This window comes from Corvus hawaiiensis, chromosome 6 (assembly GCF_020740725.1).
Source record: "Corvus hawaiiensis isolate bCorHaw1 chromosome 6, bCorHaw1.pri.cur, whole genome shotgun sequence".
NCBI classification, from domain to species: domain Eukaryota; kingdom Metazoa; phylum Chordata; class Aves; order Passeriformes; family Corvidae; genus Corvus; species Corvus hawaiiensis.
The window spans coordinates 47,964,553-47,976,865 of record NC_063218.1 but is presented as its reverse complement, the minus strand read 5'-3'; the positions used below and the strand labels follow the sequence as shown (position 1 = coordinate 47,976,865).

Genomic DNA, 12,313 nt, shown 5'->3' with positions numbered 1-12,313 from the left:
ATTTCTTCCTTTATTGTAGTTAAGAGCTGTGGATACCATAAACATAACTGCACTTTGCATGAAATCTCAGGCAAGGAGTATCAGTCAGGATAGCGGCAACAGAATTGTTTGATGTCTTTGGTTATTAAATACGTGAAAAAAATTCAACACGTAGAAGGAGTTGTCAATGATGCTCATGTAATCTGTCACTGCAGTCTGTGCTTGTAACTTCCCTTTTAAATGTGTGGAAGAGGCCTACATGGATTAAAGGTCATGGTATGTGTATTGCTGTCAGAGTGCATTATAGTGGCAAATTGATGCATTTTGTTCCATGCCCTCAGTCTCCATGGGTTGTAATTTCTGTGAAAGGTGGAGATGAATAAACTTGTCTCATTTTATTATTGTAAGATGAAACAGGCATGAATTTCTCATGGTTCTGAGCTTTCTGCCCAGTTCTTGTACTCTGCCTGGAACACTCTTCCTGTAATCACACCTTTTGCATGTAGCTCTCAATATAGCTGGGCAGCCTGAGTCCAGCCTTATATTCATTAAGTTTTGCTGTTTTAACTAGTAATGATGGGGAGAGTGTGTTTCCATGGGCAGACAGGTCTATCCTGTGGTTTTTTGAAGGGATCTTTGGAATTTAATGAATTTTTATTCTATAGGCTGATAAATCTAATTGAAGTTGTGGATTAAAAAAAAAATTAGTTAGTTCCTGCAGGCCCTTTGATGCTGTGGATGCTCTTATGCTTGCAGACTAAGTGGTTTAGCAGGCACAGTAACTCCCCACCAAAGAAACTGAACGTATGGCAGCGGAGTAAGAGTGAATAATGCATGGTGAGGCTGCCAAGCAGGAAGATAGAGAGTGCTGTAGTGACCACGCATGTGGCAGCACTTGGGGCTTTCCAAGAGATAATCTAGCTGTAATGCTTTTGATTTCTAGGGAAGAAATTGCTAGAAACACGATACAGTTCTATCTCAACAAGACTCACTTGGACTAGGCTAGATGTCTTGTTGCTTCTGTTGTTACAGGAACAATTTGGTTGCATCTCTTTTTAAAGGTGTATATATCACCTTTCCTCAAAAAAACCAAACCTATGACCAGTTTACAAAAGGTGCTGCTTTTCTCAGCTTCACTGTGTTCCTTCACTCATCTGGTAATGAGGTTACATAAGTTAAAGTGGATCTGATTCCTCTTGAATGCAGTGATTAGTGCTTCAAGTGAACTAATCCAAACCACTGCATCCATTACGTGCACACAACCGTAGCTGAAGCAAGGTAGGGGGCAAAAGGAGATTACTGGGTAAAAAATGATAGTTCAACATGAGTTTCCTTTTTGATAGGCTCATATGGGGGTCAGAGTGAGAAGAGTGGCTTTGATGTATCTATCAAGTGTAATTTTTAGCTCTAATTTCATGAAGAGTAATAGTCAAAGCTAGATTTAAACGAGGGGCTTTCACATGTCAGTGATGTCAGGTACTTTTTCTGTGGAATGCCATTTTTTTAAAGTCTTCATCATTGTTAATACACAAATGGTGGTTTGGCCTCCCATCCGTACATAGTGTTTTTATTATCAGTGATTTTGGTCCTGTTTTGTGAACTATAAAAATTTAAATACCCTTCTGCATTTTGGAAGATAGACTGTATAAGTGAGGATTTTTTTTTTTAAAATAAAGATTCAATCGTTTCATCGAAAAGACTACAGTGTGCAAAGGTGAAGTACATTGTTTCAGGTTGTGTGCTGGGGTATATTTAATCTCTTCTGGTGTGTTTAAAATCTATTAATAAACTTAATGGTTTTTTCTGCTGTATTCGGGCTCTTTTTTGGTAACAGTTGTCAACATTGAAAATTGTAAGGACTTCATGGAGGTTGCAAAGATTTTTGTTATGGTAAAAGCCTGGGATTTTTTGGGGGGGGTTGGGGTTTTTTTTAAGTAAAGGGTGCAACCAGGATATTAACTGAACAACCAAGGATGCCCTCCACAGAAGCCCTGTGTGAAGTGAAGGGTCATTCAGAGTTGGAGCTCGTTTAGCTTAGAGAACAGGAAGAATAAAACACTGAGTGTGATTTAAAACAAGCACCTCTTTTAACATACAGATTCAAAGGGTACCGCGCAGCAACAGGTCAGACGCTCTTCTTCTTGGCTGCTGAGTAATCACTCGTCATTTTTTTTCCGATGTGATCATTGCTGAGAAGTGAAACCGAGCCCGGCCTGTGGATTGCGGTGAGTGCCAGGACGGTCCCCGCCTTTCCGGCGCTGGGGACCAGCGGGCAGCGGGCTCCCTCTGCAGCTCCGGGAGGAGCTCCGTGCTCTCTGCGGAGCTTCAGGGATGCACTTCCCTCTCTTCTGAGTGGCACGTTTAAATCTTCTCTGTGTTCAGGGACCCTGCATTCAGGCAGCTCACATTCGTGTCCAGTGTTCTGAGCAAAGGTATTGTTCAGCCAAGTGTTATTTGGTTGCTAAAAGCACTGCACTTTCAGATTTGGTACAGTATTTCAGTCCTTAAGGTATGCAGACTTTCAGATTGTTCTGAACGTCTAAATCTCAAAGTGGAGCAACTGATGGACAATAGAAACATTGCAAAGTTTGTATCAGAGAAAGTAATGTGATTACTGTTAGTAGTTAGTTACTAATTATGGTAATTTTGCAAATTCCAAGTGTTGAATGGATATGGATGTATGTTCTTTAAGTATCTTGGGTTTAGTACACAAAAGAACATCTTGTGTTACTATTCTATGATTGCTGTACTGCGGATGACAAAGGAAAAATTTAAATTTTTATGGGGCTATTTTTGAATGCCTTACTTTCTTTAATGTTTTTACCTGTTTGCTCTTACATTGCTAAAAACATGAGCTGTGTCTGCAGTGCTTTAGTGCAGCAGCTCTTTGATTTCTGGAGTCTGCGTGTGCTGGCATGGTACTACAGTATGTAAACTTAGAAACCTCTTGGACATCTTTGTAGCCCTCCTGGGGAAGAAGCAGCAGTTAAAAAGCCCTACGATAAAACAGAACCCTGGGTATTGTAAAGGCTTGCAGGAAGAAGGAAAAACAAGGTACATTATATGATGCAGAAAAACAGACTAGGAGTTGCTACCGTTTGCCTGTGCAGGCTCTTTCAGCAGAGGGCAGTACTGGCTAGGCTGGCCTTAATGTCCCGCAGCTGCACAATCACAGACAGCAGGATGTGGATGTGCCAAGCTGGTCTCAGTACAAGCTTTCAGCTGAGTGTGTTTGTAATAGGTGTCTGGAGGGGGACTGTGAATAGGTTTTGGAACCCTTGTGTAAAATTACAGTCAATCCAGTATTGCAAGATGAAGTTCTGTTAGTCACTTATCCATGCCTGCTTGGCAGGGTTGCTGTATTCTTTGGTTACCAGCCCCTTGTCCAGGTGAATCTGTCTGAGATTCCCTGTTTTCCTGATTACAAAGAGAGTAAGTCCAGTGCATGGGAACCAGCAAACAAGGTGAAAGCAAGATGTGTTCTGGACTGCTGCTGGTGCTGTCAGTTGGTTCAAAGCAGGATGGTTATTGCATTGCCACAAAATATAACCAGCTTTTCACAGAATGACAGAATCATTCAGGTTAGAAAAGAGTCCAGGATCACTGAGTCCAACCTTAGACCAAACACCCCCATGCCAACTAAACCATAGCACTGAGTGCCGTGCCCAGTCATGAACAGCTTCAGGGACAGTGATTCCACCACTTTCCTGGGCAACCCATTCCAATGTTTAACCACCCTTTCAGTGAAGAATTTCATCCTGATGTGCAACTTGAAGCTCTCCTGGCACAGCTTGAGGCTATTTCCACTTGTCCTATCACTTGTTTCCTGGGAAAAGAGACCAACCCTCTGCTGGCTATACCCTCCTTTCAGGTCATTGTAGAGAGCTATAAGGTCACCCCCGAGCCTCCCTTTCTCCAGACTAAACCACCCCAGCTCCCTCAGCTGCTCCTTATAAGACTTGTGCTCCACAACCTTCCCCAGATCTGTTGCCTTCTCTGGACATGCTCCAGCACTTCAATGTCTTTCTTGCAGTGAGGGGCCCAGAACTGGACACAAGACTCAAGGTACAGCCATTTATTTTCATTTTATTGGTAGTCCCCCACTGCTTGTTTTTCTGCTGGTGTAGAATCCATTTAAGAGGTTATCTTACTGTGTGATTGATGAAAAAGTGTCAATGTCAAACACGTCATTAATTGTAAGCTTGATTTGAAGTCCTTTTTCCCCTGGAGCCTACTGGAATATTCTAGGCATCTTCCACAAGGTGGAGCTTTAAGGCTCTGTGGCTGGGAATTTTTCCCTCTTGACTAATAAGCAGAAAGATGAATAGAGTTCATGAAATCTTATAAAACAGGTATAAACCAACTGTTTCAACACTTCAAGAAAGAGAGTAAGTTTTAGAAAAAAGCAACAGACTCAACAGATATTTTGGACTGTAATATGTCTGAGTCACTGGAATTAATGTTGTGAAAGAGAAAAGGAAGGATTGGAAAAAATAGTTCTCATTACTTATTTATTATTTTGGTATTACTGTTTGTTTGCTTCCAAACTGACTTGAAAGGCAGGCAGAACTAGATAGAGAAAAGCATTATCAAAATAGTTGCTAACTCTTCATTTGTCAGGAGGAGGGGTTTTTTTTTTTGTTTTGAACAGTCCTACCCTGAAATAAGAGGAGGAAACTCTAGATAACAGCTATTCTGATAGATTAAGAAAAGGCAGAAAGCCTATTTCTTTTGTGCAGCTGTCTTTTCAAGAGTGAGCTATGTATGCCTGTTCTCTAGAAGAGCACCTTTTTCTGTTTTTCACTCTGCCTCCCAGAAGTTTCATCTTGCTGAATTCTGGAAAAATGCTACTGGTATTTCAGGCTGTGTTTCAGTAATCCATTATCTTGGGCTTCCCATGTTTCTTTGAGTATCTGAACTGTGTTTTACTCTATTGCCATCTTGTCGGAAATCCCCTGCTGTTGATTTTCTTGGAATGGAATTCATCATCTGCTCGCTGCGCTGCTGCTGGTAAGGCCATTTTATACATTAACTAGCACAGACGTGTGTGGACATGAGCTGGTACTGTGCATACAGAAGCTGAGAAGGAGTTTAGCTGAAGAAGGGGAAGGAGGACTAGGTGAAGGAATAGCAGCAGGGAGAGAGAAAACCAAAATCCTGAGTGTCTTTCCTGTCCAGCTTTTCTACCTCAAGTTAGCCTTTTCTGATGATAACAAATGTTAGTAATCTATTTTTGCCACGTCTCTTTGCATGAAACAAAACCTGAGGATAGGAGAAGTTTACTGAACACTCATTACAAGTGCTGTTTCCCTCTTTCTTCAGTAAACTCCTATGTTGCCCTCAATGTGTTTAGACCAAGAGACTATTAGTACCCTGCAGAGTCTGTTTTGTCACTCTGTGCTTGACTTGAGTTGCAGCTGAAGTTGTGAAACATTTTTTCAATTTAAATCATGTTGTTTCTTTCATGCTTTGCAGGTGGTGTATGCACAAGATGAGAAATTGGCTATGATTTTTAAATCTGTGTTTCAGGAGTCTCCCTAGATTAAGAAGTAGGACTGGTAAGAACTTCGTACAGAGATTGCATATCAGGAATCCACTTTCTCCCTATCTAACATTACTATAGCCCCATCTGATGGTCCTCTCCAGTTTTAGGCACAGAAAATAGCATATGGCAAATGCACTAAAAGGCAGGTGTGCTTTATGCCAAATTGCAATGAGTTAAGAGCCTCTCTGGACAGACTGAGTGCACCTGATTTCTAGACTTCGTGTAGACTGGTGCCTGAGCCAGTCTGTAATGCTTCTGCATCTTGCTGGATCTGTGGCAGAGCCAAATTTTTAATCTTCAGTTTTCCTCAGATGCTATCACAGTCTGGACACACTAAAAACTGTCTAAAATGTAATTTTCTCTGGGTTCCACTGTATTTTTTTTTCCAGGTATCCTTGTCATTCATTATGTTCTAGTACCAGTTTGACACTAGCTGAGTAAATACAGATGTTGATATGGAAGATGTGGGGGACTGCTTTGGCAGTTTGAAGAGCCCGTCTCTGTAATACAATGTTAGGTTACATTTCTGAGCCACAACCTCAGAAAGGACATTTGACTTGCAGAAAAATGAAGTAATATGAGTAGGGTGGTGGAGTGAGCTTGAAGTCATGGAGATTTTTTTTCTCACATGTTATTTGACATGTTGCATGGGCAGGAATTCTTCCCCTTCTCTCATGCTGCTTCTGCCAGTGTAGTCGTCCAGTTTCTGAGGATTCTGAGTACTCCACCCATTCTCTTTATCAGCAATAGCAGAAAATACCTTTCTTTTCTGAAAACTACAGCAGTATCAATCACTTAAAAAGACTGTGGATGCAAGTTTTTGCATAATCCATAGTTTTGTAACAATGAGTGATTCCATAGCAGTCAGTTCTAAACTCCAATGGCTGTCTGTGGAGCTGGATAAAGGATTACTCATTTCCCATTCAAAGAAATGGTGATTTTGACAGGGAGTGCCAGGGTGAATGGAGTTAATAAAGCCAAGGATATTGAGGGTATATTTACTAGGGGTAAATACTTAGATTTTTATATATTACACAGGCCAATGCTCTACTGACAAAACCACCCCAAGCAGACAGTTCAGAGGCATTCCTGTGTTGGTAACAAGATACAGCTGTCTGAGAGCAAAGATTTTCTTAGCACTTATTAGCCAAAAGATCATTGTTGCTTTATTTAAAAGAACTTTGGTATAGAGCTATCAAATAGCAACCTAAACCAGAGAATACAGATGGAAAAGGGTCTAAGTGTAGCCTAACCCTTGGAGAATGGCATAGGCAGTTGTTGACTGTTTAGCTGGATTCCCTTATGGTCCATTTTCAGTGTAAGTCCTATTTTCAGTACAGAATATGAAAGAAATGCTGTGTAGCCATTTATTTAGCTTATAATCAGTGTGAGAAATCCCTTTGCAGCTTACAAAGAGGGAAGGGTGATAGTGGAAAATACCATTACTGGGAAGATAGATGCTATAATAAAATTGCCTGTGGCTTCAGCATCTCTTTTTTTCAAGTTTACTAGTCCATAGCGTTGGTGTCTCATCTTCTGTATGATTATCTTGCATTATTTTCATGACACTGGTAGACCTAGATGCTCATAAAACGGAGAGATCAGCAATATAAACGTTAGCCTTTTGTTCCTGCTCTTCCTGCAGTCTTCTGGAGTTTCTTGTGCTGAGTTCCAAGATGCTGAGATGCAAGGAGAATGGTCATTGCACCTTAAATGCTAGACTGATCTTAACTTTAAAAACAGAATTGAAAACAGGGATGTGGAAGTAATGCTTGAGTTCTAAGGCAGCAACCTCTTATTTCCCACTGTCTTGCCAAACATAGTGCAAAATTATCTGTCCATTTAGTTGCCCCTAGGGCTGTTACAGCTTGGCTTTAACTGCTGGACCAGGTGTGTGCACTTCTCATCCTATTTTAAAAGCCACAACATGTAGAATTTACAGCTAAAGCAGTCATCATCTCCATTAATCACAACGTGTTCACTTGTATTTGTTCTTTTGCTCTGTGGGTGTATCCTGGTGGCTGAGTGTCTGTCCAGGTGTCAGGGCAGTCATTGGCTTCTCTACTTTCCCTCAGTCACTTAGCTCCCTTGGCCTTCTCTGGGTATTTAAATTCTGGGTTTTTTTCTAGGTTTTCTTTAAAGCATGACTAATTATACGAGTTTTAGAAGGTGTTTGGTTTTTTTTTTTTTTTCCATTCCACACTCTTATTCTTCTATCAAGTTTTCTAGACACGTGCTGGCTGGAGAGTCAACTAGGGAAAGGTTGGTATGAAAGCTCACAGCAAGGGTGTCATCAGATGACACCCTTCAGGGTGTCAGGCTTCAGATCAGAGGCCAAATGCGACACTGCACTCGCTGGATTTTGTTCCAGTCTGTGAACCACCCTCAGCTGGGTTACAAGTCCAGCTTTCGTCCCAGTGTCTGGTTAATAAACCACTGACTTAAATAAAAAGAATCCATCTTCCCAGTGGCAAGGGGATAGGAGCCTTGGATCATAATGGGAGTGGTTTACTGTGTCCTCTTATGTTGCATTGACTCTACAGCTGATGGACTTAATTTTCTATGAGTTTCGTACCTGGTCCGTTCCACCAGTTTGTTTTATGTCGCTCGTATTAGGTAAGGTTTGTAGGTAGTTGGTAACTGATTTCAGTTTTAAATATCATAATTTCTAGGTCAGATTTTAAGTTGATAGAATTAGGTGATACGTAATTAGGTGCTAGCCAACCACTGATTTTGAATGTATATATTTGAATCAAATAATTTCTGATGAAGCTGCACCTTTTTTAATCTGTTGAGGAACTAAAGAAGGGAAGAGGTGAAACAGGAACTTAAAACCAGTTCATCAGCTACACCTATTACACAGTAAATGACTGTAAATCACACAGTGGATATTTCATAGGAGCAGATAATTCTCAATGAGACAATCCTAAATGTTTGTGGGAGGAGCTGTGGATATTATCATGCAGTTAGTATATTATCCTAACAAGCAAACAGATCACACCTCTTAAATGAAAGGAGTTATCTGAAAAGGATTTGAACTATTTTGAGATTACATATAAAATTTTTATGCGTGTCTCTGAAAAAGATTGTTTTCTAATAATGTACAAATGCTAAGAAAAATAAAAACATAGTATATGTGATAAAAATCTAGCCAGAGTAACTCATACAGCTTATTTATAGGATTTTGTTTTCAGAGTGTCCTATAAAGGAGTGGTGAATTTTCTTCAGGATAGTTTTTTGTATGAGTTTTTTATTTTCTGGTCAAAATGAGACTAAAGAAATATCTTAAAGGCAGTATTATGACATGCAAATGATGAAAGCAATAGAAGGACATGGACAACTAGATTCTAAAATCAGTGGTAAAGTGGTAAAGAACAAGAATTAGACTGAAAAATGCCGGTGTGATAACGGCACTGCAGTGCCTCTAGACTGTGTTGCTTTTTCCCTCAAGGAAGATATGTTTTTGTATTGACCTTCAAACGACAAAGACATGTTTTGCCTAATTTTTCCCACCACTGTACTGTTGTGTTCTTTTCCTTTCTGGATTTTTAAGGCCCTATCTGAAATTGGGAAATTTTTTGTGCTGTGTCAGTTTGTCTGTAACTTCTCCTTTCCTACCCCTGCTGGGTTTTACTCAAGTTCTACAATTTGTTCTTTCTCTTGCAGTTCATTTCCTAAAGTAATCTTTCTAGCCAAGAGCTACATTAGAGCCTTCCTGACAGCTCCAGTCTTTAAATGAGGAACTGTCTTTGCTTACTGCATTTGATTTTAGAATAGTTTATGCCTAAATGTATTCTACTCTGAAGCATACAGCTTTATTTCAGATTTAAACTCTCTTGGCTCTTGGAAATATTGTTTCATTACATATATAATAAATCAAGTATTGTCATAGCTTTTGATATGAATAGAGTTAAAGGCGTTGTGAACAGATCTTACTAAAACTTACGAAAGTGTTGTTCAGTGGAGCTTCACTTGGAAACAAAAAGAAAAGGGTTTTTAAATTTCTTCTTATTTTGGTAAAATTTTTAGTTTCTCAAATAAGGGATGTCAATCATTCTCTGAAGCTTGTACATGAATGTATAATGTTGGTGAGAGATGATCTGTTGGTCTTTGTGATTACAGAATAATCTGGTTCTGTTGTCTCAGAGATAAGGACTAGTGATCTGGGAGAGTCAGAGTTTGAAAATAGTTCATTGTAGGGTGATGATCCTTAATGAAATTGAGTAATGAACTTGTGTTTTTGTCACGTTTCAGAAAATCTCCTGTAGATGACAGGGATCAACAGGACTCAGACCTATCATCTACCTTTTTCTTCTGCATCTGCTTGTCAAACATCTGCTTTGTAGTAAAAACTGAGGCTCTGGTTGTCTGTTCAGACCCCTTTCCCTTTGCCCTTTTATTAGCTTTCTGCAGCTTTGTAGGGAGTAGATTGTATAAAGTATGCCCCTGGAAAGCAGAGGCCGTTAAAAGGTTTAAGACAAATTTGTCTGAAGACAAAGAGGGCATTGAGGAAAACTGTGGAGAGGGATTGAAGGGCTTTTGCAGTGCAACAGAGCCTTGTCTGTGCAAGACTCAGCCTGCCTCCGAGTTCCAGCAGGCTGCCGAGAAGCAGGCCAAGAAAAGACTCTCCAAGACCCTGTTCCCTTCATCTGTAGTCTGCCATCTGGACAGAGGGATGGCTAGAGGGTTCCTGGAACGTATAGAAAGGAATCTTGAGGGCTGAAAATAAGTGCCACTGGAGACAGGAAGTGTCTGAGACTAGGAGGGTTGGAGGAGGGGAGCCGCTCTGGGGGTCACGGTGCCGGTAAGGGTGAGGGGCAGATAAGGAGAGCTGCTGTGCTGCATTAGAAGGTGCACAGCTTTTCCTTCAAGCCCTGAATATCCCTCCATTTACTGCTTTATGTACTTGAGGGCATCTTAGCTGTTTGTTGCAGGAGTTCATCTGAGTGATTTGGATCCCTTTCCCTTGTAGAAAGGGTCACTTAAATTTGTAGCCCTTGGCATAATAGGGACTTTGAAATTGGACAGGTTTATAGAAAGATAAAGTGGTGCCAGCCACTCAGAAATTTGATCTTGGTGTTGTCATGAAGCTGTATGTTGCTTCAGCCTAGTTTTTGGTGGGGTCTGTTGCAGTCAGGTTAGATGATGTTAATGAGTGAGCAATGTTCTCCTGAATTTTCTCATGTAGCAAAGTCAGTAAGCTACGATATTTTATTCCTTTAGTGTGCTTTAGTAAGTGTTATAATACTGGAGAAAAATGTTATTCCTTTCTGAGTTATCAGGGTGGCACAGCCTTTGTATTCTTCTCAGAATGGAAATGTCAGCTAGTCATATCACCCATCTTTTCCTCCTGTAAGAGCCTCTTAAACCTCTAGAGAAACCTTAGAGTGAGAATTCTTTGCATCACCTGCTTTGCAGTTTTAAGGGTAACCAGCCAGATAACTGTGAATGGTTTTTGCTTTGTGTGCTGGCCTCTGAGTATTAAGTTGAAACGATGTAAGTTTTCATTTTCAAAGAACGTGGTCGTGGAAGCAGCTCCTTCCTATTACTGAGCTTTTCAATGCACACAATAAACATCTCTTCACGAGATTTCAGGGCCATTAGCTTCTAGAGGATGTTCTTAGGAGGCCCAGGCACTGCTGCCAGAGAAAGTTACGCTCTGTGCATAACTGAGCAATTTTCCTTCACTTAATACTTCTGAAAAATGAAAAGGAAAAATGAGCGTGTCCTCAAATATTTACCGTGTATCCCCTGTGAAGGTGGTGGTACATTTCTTATTACTGACTTTGGCAGTGAAGTGTGCATTAAGTGTCAGCACTCACTGGCCTGCTAGAACTGAGCTGTAACTGAAAGTCTTTTTCTGGGTAAGAGAGGAAGTTTCCAGAGCAATTGTTTAATCAGCTACATGTGCTGGCAGCCTTCTTGGTGAGATCACCACAGGTAGTTTATGATTTGATTGAAAATTAATGGGGCAATTACAGCATGAGACCTAAGAGTAGAAGATGCGGGTTTGGAATGAGAATCATGTCAATGCAGTAACAGTAATTTTCAGGTTCCTCGCAGTACTTGTTCAGCAAATAAAAGCCTGTCAGACAAATCTTACTCTAGAAATTCTAATTTACATGTTGATTAATACCTCTGCATTTGAAAACCAGATGAATATTATAAACTTCTCGTAATGGAAAAAGTAGATCCTTCCACAGCAGTATCTTTACTGCTAAAAGGTTTATCCTAGTTTTGTTTCCCTCTAAATTACTCAATATATCATCCCTCAGAGTGTACCAGTAAGGACTGTAATTATTCCAGAGGCTCCACACACAGCCACCATTTGAATCTGTAATTAGGGGGAGTGCAGGCTTTCTGTGCTTAGGTTATGTTGTTCTCCAGCTGCAGGATGTGTTTCCAACTCCATAGCGCAGAGTAGAGCTGCACAGTGTTGCAAAGTGAAATACCAATGTATAGGTTTAAATGCTTCTTGTTCTTGATAAAAATAATGAGTAGTGGATAGCATGATCTCTGTGCCAGCTCATTACTTTTCATATGATTGTTTGGGGGGAAAAAAAAATCCTGCCTCCTTAAATGTCTTAGTATTGAATAGGGGTAAACTGGATTCTTTGCTAAGTTTAAGAGCCGTGTGGCATGTTCTTTTCATTTGCAAACTTTTTCCCAAATGTCATTAGTCCTTCCTTAGAGCAGCAGCTTGCCAGAAAAGAAATTTCAGTAGATTGTCCGTGTTTACATGAGTCATTGCCATTGCTGATTCTTTGCTGGAAGAGTTTTCTGTTACGC

The 12,313-nt window shown here is 40.4% G+C and overlaps 1 protein-coding gene across 2 annotated transcripts in view; it reads left to right on the top strand.

Annotated features, from left to right (window-relative positions):
- MOB2 (MOB kinase activator 2) overlaps window positions 1-12,313 on the top strand; it is a 110,194-nt gene that overhangs the window by 30,348 nt on the left and 67,533 nt on the right. The window contains exon 1 of one of the 2 annotated variants that reach the window (XM_048307117.1): window positions 4,940-4,989. The exons of the other annotated variant lie outside the window; for it this stretch is intronic. Coding sequence (XP_048163074.1) covers window positions 4,955-4,989 — 35 coding nt within the window. The 5' untranslated portion in view covers window positions 4,940-4,954. Of the gene's footprint in view, window positions 1-4,939; window positions 4,990-12,313 lie in introns of those variants that run through there. 2 annotated transcript variants of the gene reach the window in all.